The sequence below is a fragment of the Perissodus microlepis genome, chromosome 1 (genome assembly GCF_051167445.1).
Source record: "Perissodus microlepis isolate ML-2025 ecotype Zambia chromosome 1, ASM5116744v1, whole genome shotgun sequence".
NCBI classification, from domain to species: Eukaryota; Metazoa; Chordata; class Actinopteri; order Cichliformes; family Cichlidae; genus Perissodus; species Perissodus microlepis.
Window position 1 is genome coordinate 5,695,402 of NC_140461.1, and position 13,651 is coordinate 5,709,052.

General features: G+C 40.9%; 1 protein-coding gene across 1 annotated transcript in view; it reads right to left on the bottom strand.

Moving 5' to 3' along the window:
- Positions 1-13,651, bottom strand: part of adamts18 (ADAM metallopeptidase with thrombospondin type 1 motif, 18) — a 58,051-nt gene that overhangs the window by 23,035 nt on the left and 21,365 nt on the right. The window contains exons 12-16 of the mRNA XM_084927736.1: positions 12,927-13,075; positions 4,709-4,881; positions 3,745-3,875; positions 3,276-3,399; positions 2,740-2,984 (exon numbers count right to left, since the gene is read on the bottom strand). Of these exons, the coding sequence (XP_084783862.1) occupies positions 2,740-2,984; positions 3,276-3,399; positions 3,745-3,875; positions 4,709-4,881; positions 12,927-13,075 (822 nt within the window). The remainder of the gene's footprint in view (positions 1-2,739; positions 2,985-3,275; positions 3,400-3,744; positions 3,876-4,708; positions 4,882-12,926; positions 13,076-13,651) is intronic.

The following is a 13,651-nucleotide window of genomic DNA, read 5'->3' on the forward strand; positions in this document are numbered from 1 at the left end:
TGTATATCCTCCCCCATGTGCTCTCTCAGATTTTCTGTGACAGCACCAGTTAAGTAGAATGTGTGAAACAGATGAAGAGATCTGCGCTCTCCTTCCATCATTTGGCTCTTTTCATTTGCACTTAAAGTCCTCGTGCCCTGACCTTAACTTCTCACATCCAGAGTTCAATTGCAGAATTCTTAATCTTTTAATCTCACTCTGCATCCTCTCTCTTTCTATCCTTCTCCCTCTATCAACCTCTTTCTCCTTTTTGTAATTACAGGACATACTTATAGAGATTATGGTCATGTCATCTGCAGATCAGCTGCAAGCTATCGCCGAGTCCACTGCTGGACAGATGTATGATCGGAACACACAGACACGTAAGAGGAGTACCATCAGCCTAAAAAAAAGGAACTTTCTTTAAATTATCATTTTTTTCAAGCTAGGGCACATTTGTGTAGTTATTGTTATTATTTCTTTTGGTTAATATGACACTATAGTGAGCCAAAGACAACTGTTTAGACGTAACATTTTATTAAATCTCTTGATCCGCATGCAGAACTTAAAATTACCGTTTCCAAAACGTCTGTAACGATCCTTCGCTGCATTAGAAAACTTTGTACATATTGCTATAGACAGGAATCAGTATGTAAAGTGTGATGGATATGATATGTGACAGATTCATTTTACTGTTTTTGCTGCGCTCACAATTCAAAGCAATTAACCTGCCAATAGCAATGTCATCATAGTCAAAAAAATATGGCTCACATTCCAGCCCACTCAGACCAGCGTGTACATTCATCGTTCAGTTATTCTTACTGACATTGTGTGTGTTTATAGCTTACTGGGTATGTTTGCAGCTAGTTTTGTATACCTGATGTCATATATAATGTCACTGTCACTAATCTCACGCTCTCATAAAACCATACTTTTTTGTTGATTTTGTCAGAAAATCTGTTCGGGTCTCTGTGATCAGTAGCTCTTGTGCTTATATTGTCAAATGGTACCATGGATTTTTCGAGAGTTTGCAGTGGTCAGTATTTTAAACATTTATCTATCAGCCACTCAGGTCATGGAAAAATACCTCCCCAGCACACAAACCTAAAATGTTTTCCATTCTCTGGCATCACTCAGGGGATGCTCTAAACATAAAGTGGAGCTGAGGTGGGGTTTTCTCCTATTTTTGTACTTAGACTTGGTGAAGTCTAAGTACTAGGAACCACAAATGTTTGTACAAAATTATTTGCTTATCTATTCAGAAAATGGTGAGTAATTTATATGAAAATATTGTTATCCTGTTGATTTAAAAAAAAAAAAAAAAAAAGAATAGGGAACTGATTTAAAGTTTGTGGAATGTATTTTCTGAGCTTTATCTGTACCAAGTTTGATGACAAAACTTCCAACAGCCGCTGAAATGTTTCTCCCTTACACAAAGTGACGATCAGTCAAATAATCCAGCACTGCTATTCTTTAAGCTATGTCGCCAACCACGACTGAAACTAAGATGCATGTTATGTGTGCATGTCTCTGCACTTCTGCAAGGGTTCATCTTGCAAAAGGACAACAATGTGCTTTTCAAATGCCAACTACAACACAGACTCCACTAAACTGCCCACAGACCAAAGCCTCTTTCTAAAAAAGCTATATAAACACGGATGTTTCCTGATGGCCAAACAAGTAACCATCCAATCCAAGTACTTTGAAAATATCACACTGGTATTCCTGTTGGATTTACAGCCCAATCATTCCTGTTTTAACCACAGTATTGCAGTAGCCCAGGGCATTGAGGGGAGACTAGATTTTACATGAATATCACCCCCACCCCCCATGGCAAAAAAAAACTGTCTGGCTTTCACCTGGTTTTCACTTCTGTTTTCACGGCTGGAGTTCAAAGGTCAAAACAAAATAAATGCTTTTGCTGACAAAGTTATGTGAGAAAACATCCTACACCTCCCACCAGCATTCACTTAAAACCTCAGAATGACTTGGCCACTTGTTGAATATTAGTTTTGCTTTCAGGAGGATACCTCTGTCCAGCATCACATTTTGCTACTTTAGGACAGGTAAAGACTCGTACTCCCCTTGAAGCTCTGGTTTCTAACACACCACTGAATACAAACATGAAGCAGAAATATGGACCACCAGATAATAAATCTTCTGCTTTACTGTGCAGAATATCTCACTCCAAGTAACCATCTGATTTTATGCTTTTCTTCCTACCCACTAAAGGGCTGTTCATGTTGGGATTTTACTTGCTCAATTTGACTCAAATTGCAACGCTACAACAAAGCACAGGGTCTGCATTAACAGCTGTGAATATATGTCAATAGATATGAACATGTGGCTTTGTTTGGACTGGAGTTTGGCAATAGGGTGCCCTGTCTGAATTCTTGTGTATGATACAAGTGGATTACAGAGATCAGTTAGTACTAAAATAGTCCCTGTAGGCTGCTAGCGAGCACAGTAGATGTGTTCAATGTGTGCCCTTTAATCATTTTCACTGTGACTTAGATAAAAATGTGTCCATTCTTTACAAAGCACCCACCCATTTCTGGCATAATCAGACACCCAAAACAATTAATTATTCACAGAAGATTTGCAGGAAGCTTCAACCAGTCTTTTTCTCCATAGCACCAAACTTCTTTCATCTAACCCTCATCATGTCCAAGCATTAAAAAGGAGGTGCAGCAGATCCGCCAAAGACCCCTGTCACTGTCAATTGCCATAGACGGATGTCACCCAGCAGCAGCGGCTTACTTCAAACACCAGCGTCTCATTAGTCGGTCCAGCAGCATACAGGCTCTCCGGCTTGTTGAAAGAGCGCTGGTAGTCGAATACGGTTCCACCAAAGTGGAACTTCCCTGGCCAGTCCACAGTCCACTCCCCAGTCAAGTAGTACTTCTTTTTCAGGGAGCGGACAGCCAGGTAGCTAGTGGAGACTTCCATTTCCTGAATGTGAATGCTTCTAGCCCCAGCTGGAACTGTCACCATGGAGTAGTACTCTGGTTTCAAAAAGAGAAGGAACAACAGCCAACACTAAATCATTATTAGCTATTATTGCTGTTCTATAATCCTGTCATGTTTCATCCTGCTAACATCATCCAGATTTTACCGTGGCTCTTCTGAGGTGAGTCAGTCCATTATCCAGTGGAATTATGTGCATGTGTCTGTCTGTGGATTTAATTTTTATCCTTGTTTCTTTGGTTAAGTCTTCTTTTGTATTGTAAAAATACTCAGTGTACGCCACCTAACATGTTCAGACACACTATTAACAAGGACAAACACAATCTTACCGTTAGCCCGGTGTTGCAGAGTGTACTGGCCCTTGAAGAACTTGCAAGTGGAGTTGTCTCCCTTACAAACTCCACAGGCATCCAGAGAGGCCTTGGAGCTAAGAACTTGGTCACAACCTACAGCCTAAACACACACACAAATGCATGTTTGCCATCAGTGTGAATGGAGCAAAATGAGCATGATAAGCTTGTTTCTTGAAGTGCATGTGTCAATAAAATAAACTTTCCAACTATCAACAAATCTATGCCTCAAAGGGTGATAACTCAAGAAGAAAGACTACAAGATGAATATCACCTTGATTAGAGAAGCAGCTTTTTCATTTACTGTTATACTGCATTTGATGCAACTGCACATACTGATTATCTACAGACAACTGCACTGTCTTTTGATTCTGACACTAACTGTGCCTCTCATACAACCACTAGACAACAGAAAACAGAGTACAGTGAATCCACAGAGCTGATATACCTCACACACTCCATCAATGCAGACATCTTCTTTGCGGTCAGAGCAGGAAGTACCATCTTTAACTTTGCTGGACATAGCAAAGAAGAAGTCATAGTCTTCTGCAATGCAGTACAGCTTGCAGATGTCTTCATCTGCACAGAGAAGAGGAAGAGAGGTATCATTAAGAATGATGGCATCACCTGTAAAATGCACAAACTGTTCTTCAAGTTTTATTGTCTGGTCAGTTTACAGCTGCAGAGGCTACTGACTCTGCAGGTATGCACTAAGACTGAAACGCAAAAGACAGTAACTACGAATGCACCCAGGGGTATTCATATGGGGCTACAGGTTTATTTTGTAGTTCAGATCAGTTATCACAGACAAGTCTCTACAGCCGTCTTTGATTAAAATAAATGACGATGAAGGTGACTTGGCCCAAGGTCCCAGAAGGCGGTTCAGAATCTGTTCCTCTCTAGATCACCCCCCATTCATCTCCAGCTTAAACAGGCCTGGGACGACAGCCAAACACACGGCTCTCCTTCACCGCACTCTCTTTCCCTTGCTCTGTGTAACAAAGCTGGCCCGCAGGCTTCCTTTTTAAATCTATTCTCGGTGTGTCAGAGGGTGCAGGTGGCTACATGTCTTCCATGCACATTACACACAGTGATAGTTTCCTTCAGCTTATTGGCCCTAATCATTGCAGCAGTAAATAGAGGTTGGCATTACAGAAACTCTTTTTAAAAGAGTTTTGGGGAAGCAGAGCGGGTGCAGAATATAAAAGATCTGGAGAATTAAGACAAGCAAACCTGCCCTGAACAATCGGCAATTCTCTGTATATTTAAAAGCTCTGTGGCCTTTAGCCAATGAATATAATGTGCCAAGAATACAGTAAATCACTGTATTTACTCATAATCCACAAGATCTACTGTGTATTTTGTATTTTGTGTCATTTTCTTGTGGGGATTGTAAGTAACTGACCACCTACCATCCACTTTGGTGTAGGGCTTCCACTTATAATACCAGCCCCTGAAGGGCTTGCTGTTGTACTCAGCGCACTGTTGGGCACGGAAATCCACAGCATTGGGAGGGCATGGACGAATATTACACAGCTGGTTGAGACGGCTGGGGCCTGAGCAAAACTTGCCATTGTTCTGTGGCCTGGGTAGAAGACGAGATAAGACAGAGAAAAGGGAGAGGAATTACAGGGAAGGTAGATTTGTTTTACTGCTACAGGACCTTTGGCAATATATCAAAAGCACTAATGTGCCAGAGCAGTTCACGGGAGAGACAGCTGGTCAGTGGAAAAGATCCACCCAAATTTTTTCTTTTCAACACTTCTAGTCCTTGTTCTATTCATATAACTTTTTCAATGAAATCCCTGTACACCTGTGAGAAAGCTGTAAAAGCCATCTTGCAGAAGCAATAATGATTAACATGCAAATAGAGTACATATAAAAGTCTGTACATTTAAAAGTAAAAGACTATACAATAAATGAATGGTCATTTTTGTAGTCGAGGAGTTGGATGGGAGATAAATGGTCAGGTGTAAAGACCTTAGCTACTATTAGGGTCTAGCTGAATAATTTAGGGTGCCTTACATGGTATACTGGTATAATAGATAGCACAATATAAAGATACTGTTGTCAGCCCTATGTGGTTTTAAATTGGCCGTAGGTGTGAATAGTTGCCTGTCTCTCTGCTTTAGCCCTGGAATAGACCAGTGGGTTTCTCACAGTGAAACCTGCCTCTCATCCACTGTCAGCTGCAATAAGCTCAAGTCCCCGTGACCATGGGTGGGAAAGTAGTTAATAAAATAGTTGGCTGGATGGACCTTCGGAAATCCTGCAGAGTCCTCGACTCAAATGTATCCAAGCTGTTTGGCAGGACGTGAAGGACCAGCAGCACATTAGGCAAAAGTTTTTGTTGCTCAGCATATACCTCAACATATATCACACAATACACATATCTGTCTATTTTAATGTGTGTATTTAAAATATTTTAAAAAGTGTAACATTTATTTATCTATCTTTGAAAAACATCAAGCTAGATATTTACCCATTCTAAATGGTAAATTTCACTAACTGGCTGCTGCCTGCAGCTTCAAGTTTATATCATCAAAAACATGCAGATTTTGTCAGTGATCTCTCTCAGCAAACGGTCAAAAATTCATACTAGCCCATAAAACTCGTCCTTTAAGCTTTGGAAGTTATTTATCCAAGTACTGAATCATTTAACTGAATAAAGTGGGTTTTTAAATGCTACTTCATCACATCATAAGTCACATGCTTACAAGCTATGCTGAATCAACAATTTATATAGCACATGAATAAAATGAACAGCTGATAAAAAGGAAGTGGCGCTTTAATGTGTCACCAAAATGATAAAACCAGTCACCACTTATTAGAAAACACAACCAGAGTCTTGACATTAAGTGAACATCAAGATGCCATGTCAGACTTCCCAGGCTCTCTAAACCCATGCCAGGCATTCCAACACAACCACCAACAGAGAAAATTGAGTTTAGCTGTTTACAGAAGTGCACACGCAGACACACACATACATACAGAGACTGGAGAACCATGCTGATCAAACACGTCTAATAAAAACAGTTCACTAAGTGTGACAATATAATGAATCACTTTGGCAATGGAACACAAACAGTGCCTAATAGAAACAGTAAACACCACAAGAAAAACTAGATGTATATTTCTTTCGAGTTTTCTGCAGCAAATGAAAATGTCTGTGTATAATGGATGTCAGCAAACAAGACAAGCAGATATCTGTTCTGCCCTGGACTCAATCACAGAATGACTTAGCTGCCAAGATTGATGGAACTCCATTCAAGGTGTGCCTGTGTATATGTGTGAATTTGCTGTGTGCCAAGCATGCATCCCTTGGTGAGAGAGGGATTTGGCACAGGTTTTGCACTCCTGATCTTATTAAGACTTAGCAGCAGACAAATGCAGCCCATATGGTAATGTGCTTACGGCAGGCCAGCGGGGGTTTACAGTGTATACTCCATCAGTCAAGGTCTCATGATCTGAGAATCACATAAGATGGGCCGTTTACTCGAGAAGGGAGTTGAATGCACTTCATAGACTTTGTACAAGCGGCCCCTGAGTTTCACAGCACTCTTTGTCTCTCTTCCTTTTCTCTTTATCATTCTTTCCTCTCCTATCTGGATGATCCAGTATCATTGCAACTGTAAATTTACTTCTAACAACAAGACAGAAACCAGATACAACAAGCCCCAATGCAGGGTCCTTATGACCCTGAAGGGTGTTTAAATGTCCCAGTAGCCTACTAAATCTGCCCAAAGACAGAAGCCGAAACCCCTGTAGTTCAGAGGTCACTATGTCTAGTCTTGTCATCTTTCTGAGTCAACTGCTCCCTCCCTGTCCCTCACAGGACTTCCCTTTCTGCAGTTCACATAAAAAAATAGATCCACATTCTGCTGCTGTGACCCCTTTACAAGTCCACTGGGAGATTCCAACCAAACAATGGTCTAAGTACCATCATTCCCTAATCGTGTACCCTGTTGAAATGGGGTGTGCCAAAAAAAAATGCTCCTTGTAAAACCAGGTCAAGATCATGAACCTAATCTCCCAGGCTTTTTGCTAAGGATTAGGATCTTTGATCTGGCAGGTGGTCTACAGGGAATGAAAGAGAAAGGACAGAGATGGAGTGAGGAAAAGAGGGAGGCAAGGGGAGAAGATTCATTTTCCATTTTGGAGCTACTCCTAGAAGGGAAGGCTTTAATCGGCTGATCGGAAGTCTTGTACAAGCCTGAGCAAAACATACGTGCTTACCTTATAAAATGAATGAGTTTGTGCAGAATCAAATTATTTTAGGATCTGTTCCTGCTGACTGAAGATTCTGTAGCAAGGCAAAGGTTACAAGTGTCAGGGATATTTTCAGTTTTTAGTAGCACACCCCAGACTATCCAGACGGTTCAGTTTAGGGGTAAAGATGATAACAGACACAGGCAGTCCAATTCAGGCTAATCCTTCTCGTTCTGCCCAGATTAAGAGCAAAGGGGCCAAAATAATCACAGAGATTACTGGGGACAAACACACTCTGAATATCATGAGTCATGGAGTAAAATGTGACTCAGGGGTACACACTGCTGTCGGGATCAGGCTTGGGTCTGTCTGAATGGCTGAATTCTTTCAGCTGAGGATGGCGATGCATGTGAAACAGTGCTTTATACAGACAACCACAGCCTATTTACGTTTAAGGAGTTCTGACAAGTAATTGTGTTTATTCTGATAATGATATCATTACATTTCATTAATGGACTAGGATGGATTTAATGTTTAGCCTTCAACATCTTTCCATCCCCTCTCTGTTTGTCTGACCCCGTAACTCAACGGTTGGTAGCATCAATCCATTATTTTCAGCAGCTTCTCCTACAATGCTTTGCTTAGTTCTACAAGAATGATAAATGAACTTGGCAGATAACCTGACCCTTTTCGGTCTGCCAGTCATGGTGTATAATGTGTATCATATGAGAAGCAGCCTGTCTCTTTGATCCCTCGCAGGGATTAGGAGACGAGTCGGCTGTGATGGACAGAACAGACACATTGGTGACTGCCTGCTGTTAAGTAAGCAGTGATGTAGCCAGATGAGTAAATAAGACACTGTGTAACTCTGTGAATATCTTAATGGACTCCGTAATAGAGTTGATATAATGAAATGGGTCAATGGAAAAAAAAAATAAATACATTTTTAAGGAATCATTTGAACACTCGGCTTAAAATTTGTGACATTTAAAATACAGGCAAAAAAATGTAGTCAAATCTGATTGTGACAATGTAGTGGAAATCACTGAAATATGACAAAATCTCTGAGCTGGACCACAATAGGGGGTTTACTCTGGAGATCATACTGCACAATGAGACATGCAGCACCGTATAGAAAGTTCAGTCCATTTCATTGATTCTTATTTATTATACATCAGCATCACAATACCAAAACAGGTACCATTTCTCCTTGCAGACAACTAGAAAAGTCTAATTGCATATTATTTCTATTTCCAAGTTTGGAAAAACATGATAACTTAATGCTGTTTAATGTGTACAGAGAAAAAGAATGAGACAATACAATGCATTTATCTGGCTTTGTGTGATTTCAGACACCAAGCCACCTATTTCAAATGTTATCAGCTTATTAAATCACAATTGTTAACTGTAATCAGTTCTATAAATTCGAATTGTAAGTGCCTCTTTCTACTCACTAGGACTGCACAAGGTGCATATTACCTCACCCTGATTATAGAGGCCTCTTCTACCTTATCACACTGGTAACATTAAGCTTTGTAATGTAAGTAAAGGGTTGAAAGGTTGTATTTTAACATTAAATATGAGTTCTTCCTTACCCTAAACAATTACTTTTGTTGCTGCTGTAAGTCAAATTAACTCCAATTACAGGTTCACACGCTACAGTGATATTAACTTGGTTTGTTTTTGTTTTTTCAAGTGAAATAGAAGTTGAAGTTGTGTGAATCCTAATACACAAGGGTAATAGCACTGGGTAGAGGGTGAAAATGTGTAACTTGAAAGGGTTTTATATTGCAGCGGAGGGGCAGTTAGTTAAAGTGTACTTAGACATACGGTAAGAAATACAAGTAGTGATACTGTGTGTGGCATAGTCCGAGTCTTATACAGGGGTGCACATAAGTGGTCCACAGGTGCGTCCAGAAAATCTTATGAACGCAAACGCGTACATAAGATTTTCTGGAGGAGGACAGACATTTGTTTAGAACTCTTAAAGATGTCGAAGAAGCAAGCTCCTTTAAGCAAGTATTTTGGTGTTCCTCCACCTCCAAAGAAATGTCAGAAGGAGTCCAAACCGCAAAAGAAGCGCGTATTCTTGGAAAAGTGGTTGCAGGAGGTGAGCTGGCTTCAAACAAATGATGAACGCACAGAGATGTGGTGCAGAATATGCAGTGAAAATCCCACTCTGGCAGACAAAAACAGTGCCTTTTATATGAATGCGAACTTCTTCGCGTCTTTTATTTTGACAGCGAATGCGCACCATTAAGGGTCCTAAGGCTAGACCCCCAGGCTAGACCCCCCATGCTAAGCGAGCCTACCGCAGATATGAGCGAGAGTGTACTCTCAGTGGCAGGGGAACAATCTGAGAGGAACACGAGAAGCTGGAGAAATACCAAGGGCTCAGAGAAGAGCTCGAGAGGATGTGGAGGGTGAAGGTAACGGTGGTGCCCATGGTAATCGGAGCACTAGGTGCGGTGACTCCCAAGCTAGGCGATTGGCTCCAGCAGATCCCGGGAACAACATCGGAGATCTCTGTACAGAAGAGCGCAGTCCTGGGAACAGCTAAGATACTGCGCAGGACCCTCAAGCTCCCAGGCCTCTGGTAGAGGACCCGAGCTTGAAGGACAAACCGCCCGCAGGGGTGAGCTGGATGTTTTTATATATAAATATATATTAGGGGTGCAACGATACTCGTATCGGTATTGAACCGTTCGATACAGTGCTTTCGGTTCGGTACGCATATGTATCGAACAATACAAAATTTTTAATTTATTTTATCAACTTTTCTTCTGACGATACTGCCTGTGTTGAGAGCTCAGTGGATCTGCGTTCGACGACTCTGCCTAGGCTGCACTGTCGAGCGCAGATCCAGTGAGCGCAGCGCAAGCTAGCCAGACAGAAGTTAAGCTCTCCTTGCAACATGGCAAATTGAACCTCCCCCACCCTCATTCAGATCTGGCGTTTGGAACTATTTTGGTTTTCATGTGAAGCATGACCCTGATGGTAAGCTTGTCATGGACAAAAGTAAAACAGTATGTCGGATGTGCCACGCAATGCTCTATTACATTGGTGGGAACTAGTGTGTTAGCGCAGTTAGCTCGTTAACGTGTTGACGCCGTCCAGCCCCACACACGGGGCGATCCGCGGTAACTCGTTAACGGAGATTTGCGACGTTATGGCGTTAACGTGATTTTAACTAGATTAACGCTGACAGCGCTAATGGGAACACAACGAATATGACTGCACATTTACGCCGACATCATCCTAGTGCAAAGACAAGTGGAAGCAGACAAAAACAACAAGCACGCATGCTACAAACTTTACCCGAGTCATTTAGACAGCCGTTAGCACATGAGTCTCCTTATGGGGACCTGATATGTTTAATATGCTGCTGAGAATATAGCCCAGAAGAAGCGTATAGTATAGCTTTTATTTTGGAAAGAGCCATTTCTCTGTAATAAACTCTCTTTTCCAAAGATGAGTGATTTCTCGATCAGATAGATTTATTTTTTTGTAATTATTTTGTTGTTTCAGCAACATTACATTTAAAAACTATACTTTTGAGTTAAAATATATATTTATAATTTTAACAAATGACAAATTAAAAAGGCATGAACATTTTTTGTATCGAAAAAATATCGAACCGTAACACCAAAGTATCGAACCGAACCGAACCGTGAATTTTATGTATCGTTGCACCCCTAATATATATATATATATATATCTATATAGATAGATATATAGATATATAGATATGTTGTGCTGTTGTAACATGAATTAAGTCAATGTCTATGACTAAATTAAACTTTATTGGATTTTTCAGGTCAGCCTGTTAATTGGGCTGACAGTGACTCAGTCCAGGCTCTTATGCATTCGGCTGACAACCACGGCAATCGTGTGAATAGCTACAAGAGAAAAAAAAGCCGACATTATGAAGTCATTTTGACATTCAAGTCACACATATACACTTCACATGGCTACAAGATATATGAAGGCAGCTGTATTTAAAAGGGCAACTGTGTCCCTGTCATGACAAAAACATTTCCCTGCACTTAAACACTCAGAAACCCATACACGTGTGTATAAATATGCAGAATTGGACGTGACATGTCACTATGATCTAACATTCTATGACTAATTCCTACATGATGGCTACCCTTAACAGTGCAAACGACCCAGCAGTAATAAAGTTTGAGGACCATCCACCAATCAAGCTGTGCAGTTGCTTTGGATGTTAGCCAATATTCGTACAGAAAACCTATGATCTGGTGTATGCTCATGCATGATTATCAGTTCTATATTGCAAAGCTGCTTCTTTTTGTTGTCAGTTCTTCCTCTTTTTTATGTAGTATTAGGAAAACTTGAGATTCAGTCAATGGCTTGAAAAAAATGGAAATAAAATACTGAAGGCGTTATCTAAGAATCTGTCAGCTAATTGGCTGTGGCTCCAATAGATGGAGATGATTATTATTATTTTAATTGAGTCAACCATTCTCTGAGGTGTGTGAAGCGAACAGCAAAACCTCTTTAAACATAGGATAAACTTGCTAAAGAATGGTCACCATGGGATCACTTCTGATTTATGAAGTAAACACATGACACTGTAAAGGATGAAAAGAAGATTAAATGAATAATCACAAAATTAATCACCTTTGCAAGTATCCCATTGTAACCATGCTACAGAACCAGCGTGGGGGCAGGTGTTTAACTGACTGCAGGCTGAGTCAATCACTTGCCACACTGCTTGATTGTAGCATAGTGATAGAACAACGGCAGTAAATCTGTATTTTATGGAAGCGAAATAAAGGTTTAAAAGATCTAGTAAATCTTTACGTGTTCGAGGGATAATTAATGAGAGATTGCGTGTCTGTGGTGAAATACAACATTAACACTGGAAAATTGTCAAGCTTGTAATGACATGAACAGAGCGCTTTGCTAACAAAGAGATATGCACTGTGGGATCTGGGTCTACAGAATTATGTAGAATTATATTTGTCTGAGTGAGCAGCAATGGGGGACGTTTGCTGACTATCTTGGCAGCTTTCAGAGAAAAGAGCATGCCATCAGGAGGTGTTCCTTGTCTGGAGCATGTGGAGAGATAGTCTGTCCGTCTGGACTGTCAGCCTGACTGATGAGAGCAGTTATCAGCACGTGTGTGTATGTGCACGAACAGAATGTGCGTACATAACTGTGCTGACAGCTACCTGGCAGCCAGCACTTTCAGGTGTTCAAAAAAAACGTAGAATACAAGGCCTTCAAGAATTACTTTCTGGCCCAAACTGCACCTCAGATTTGCACTGTGGAAGCAGCTGCGTGACAACATGAATCATTTTGTCGACTGTTTGCCTAGTTAATCTTATCGAAAGCATTAAAATAGAGCTGATGAATTAGATTAGGTTTTGCAAGTGTGTGCAAGTGTATGTATACCTTGGGCTGGTGCAGGAGCGCTCTCTGTACATGACACCTCCACCGCAGGTTCTGGAGCAGTCAGACCACTGAGACCAGGCTGACCACTGGCCGTGCACTGCTCTAGGACCATGCTCTCCATACTTAACACACTGACCCCTCCGACACCACTGCAGAAAAGAGTAGGAAGGAAATGAAAGAGAAGACGACAACAGAAATAGCATTCTTATCAGTACTTGAGTGTTGGCCCTGGCATCTTGCCTCTGTTTCCTGGTCTGGAGAAATGCCCAGCACCACACCTGGACACAGAGACTCTCTATCTACAGCCAAAATGCACACATACACATGCACATCTATTGTGCAGCAGACCTGGGTTGATCCAAGCCAAACCCTGCACTCACACACATCACCGCCTTTCTCTCTTTCTAAATATCATGTTTCTGTGTGTACAAATCAACTCAATCCATTTAGGAGAGTAGTGCCCAAAATGTGCACCCATGCATGTACGAGGAGCATCGATGGTTACTTTGTCTGATTAATTATCTATGATCAAAGAAGTATTCAAATAAAAAAAAATGCAGTTTGAGCTGTCATCAGTTTGAGCTTAAAGTAAATCCTTGCATCTTTTTAAAGCTCTTTTAGGATTTTTTTTCTAAGATGAAAGGATTTAGTTTGACTCAATAAAATGCTAATTATTAGGATGCTAAGCAGGAGAATAACATTCTGACTGCTGTGATCTTTCATAT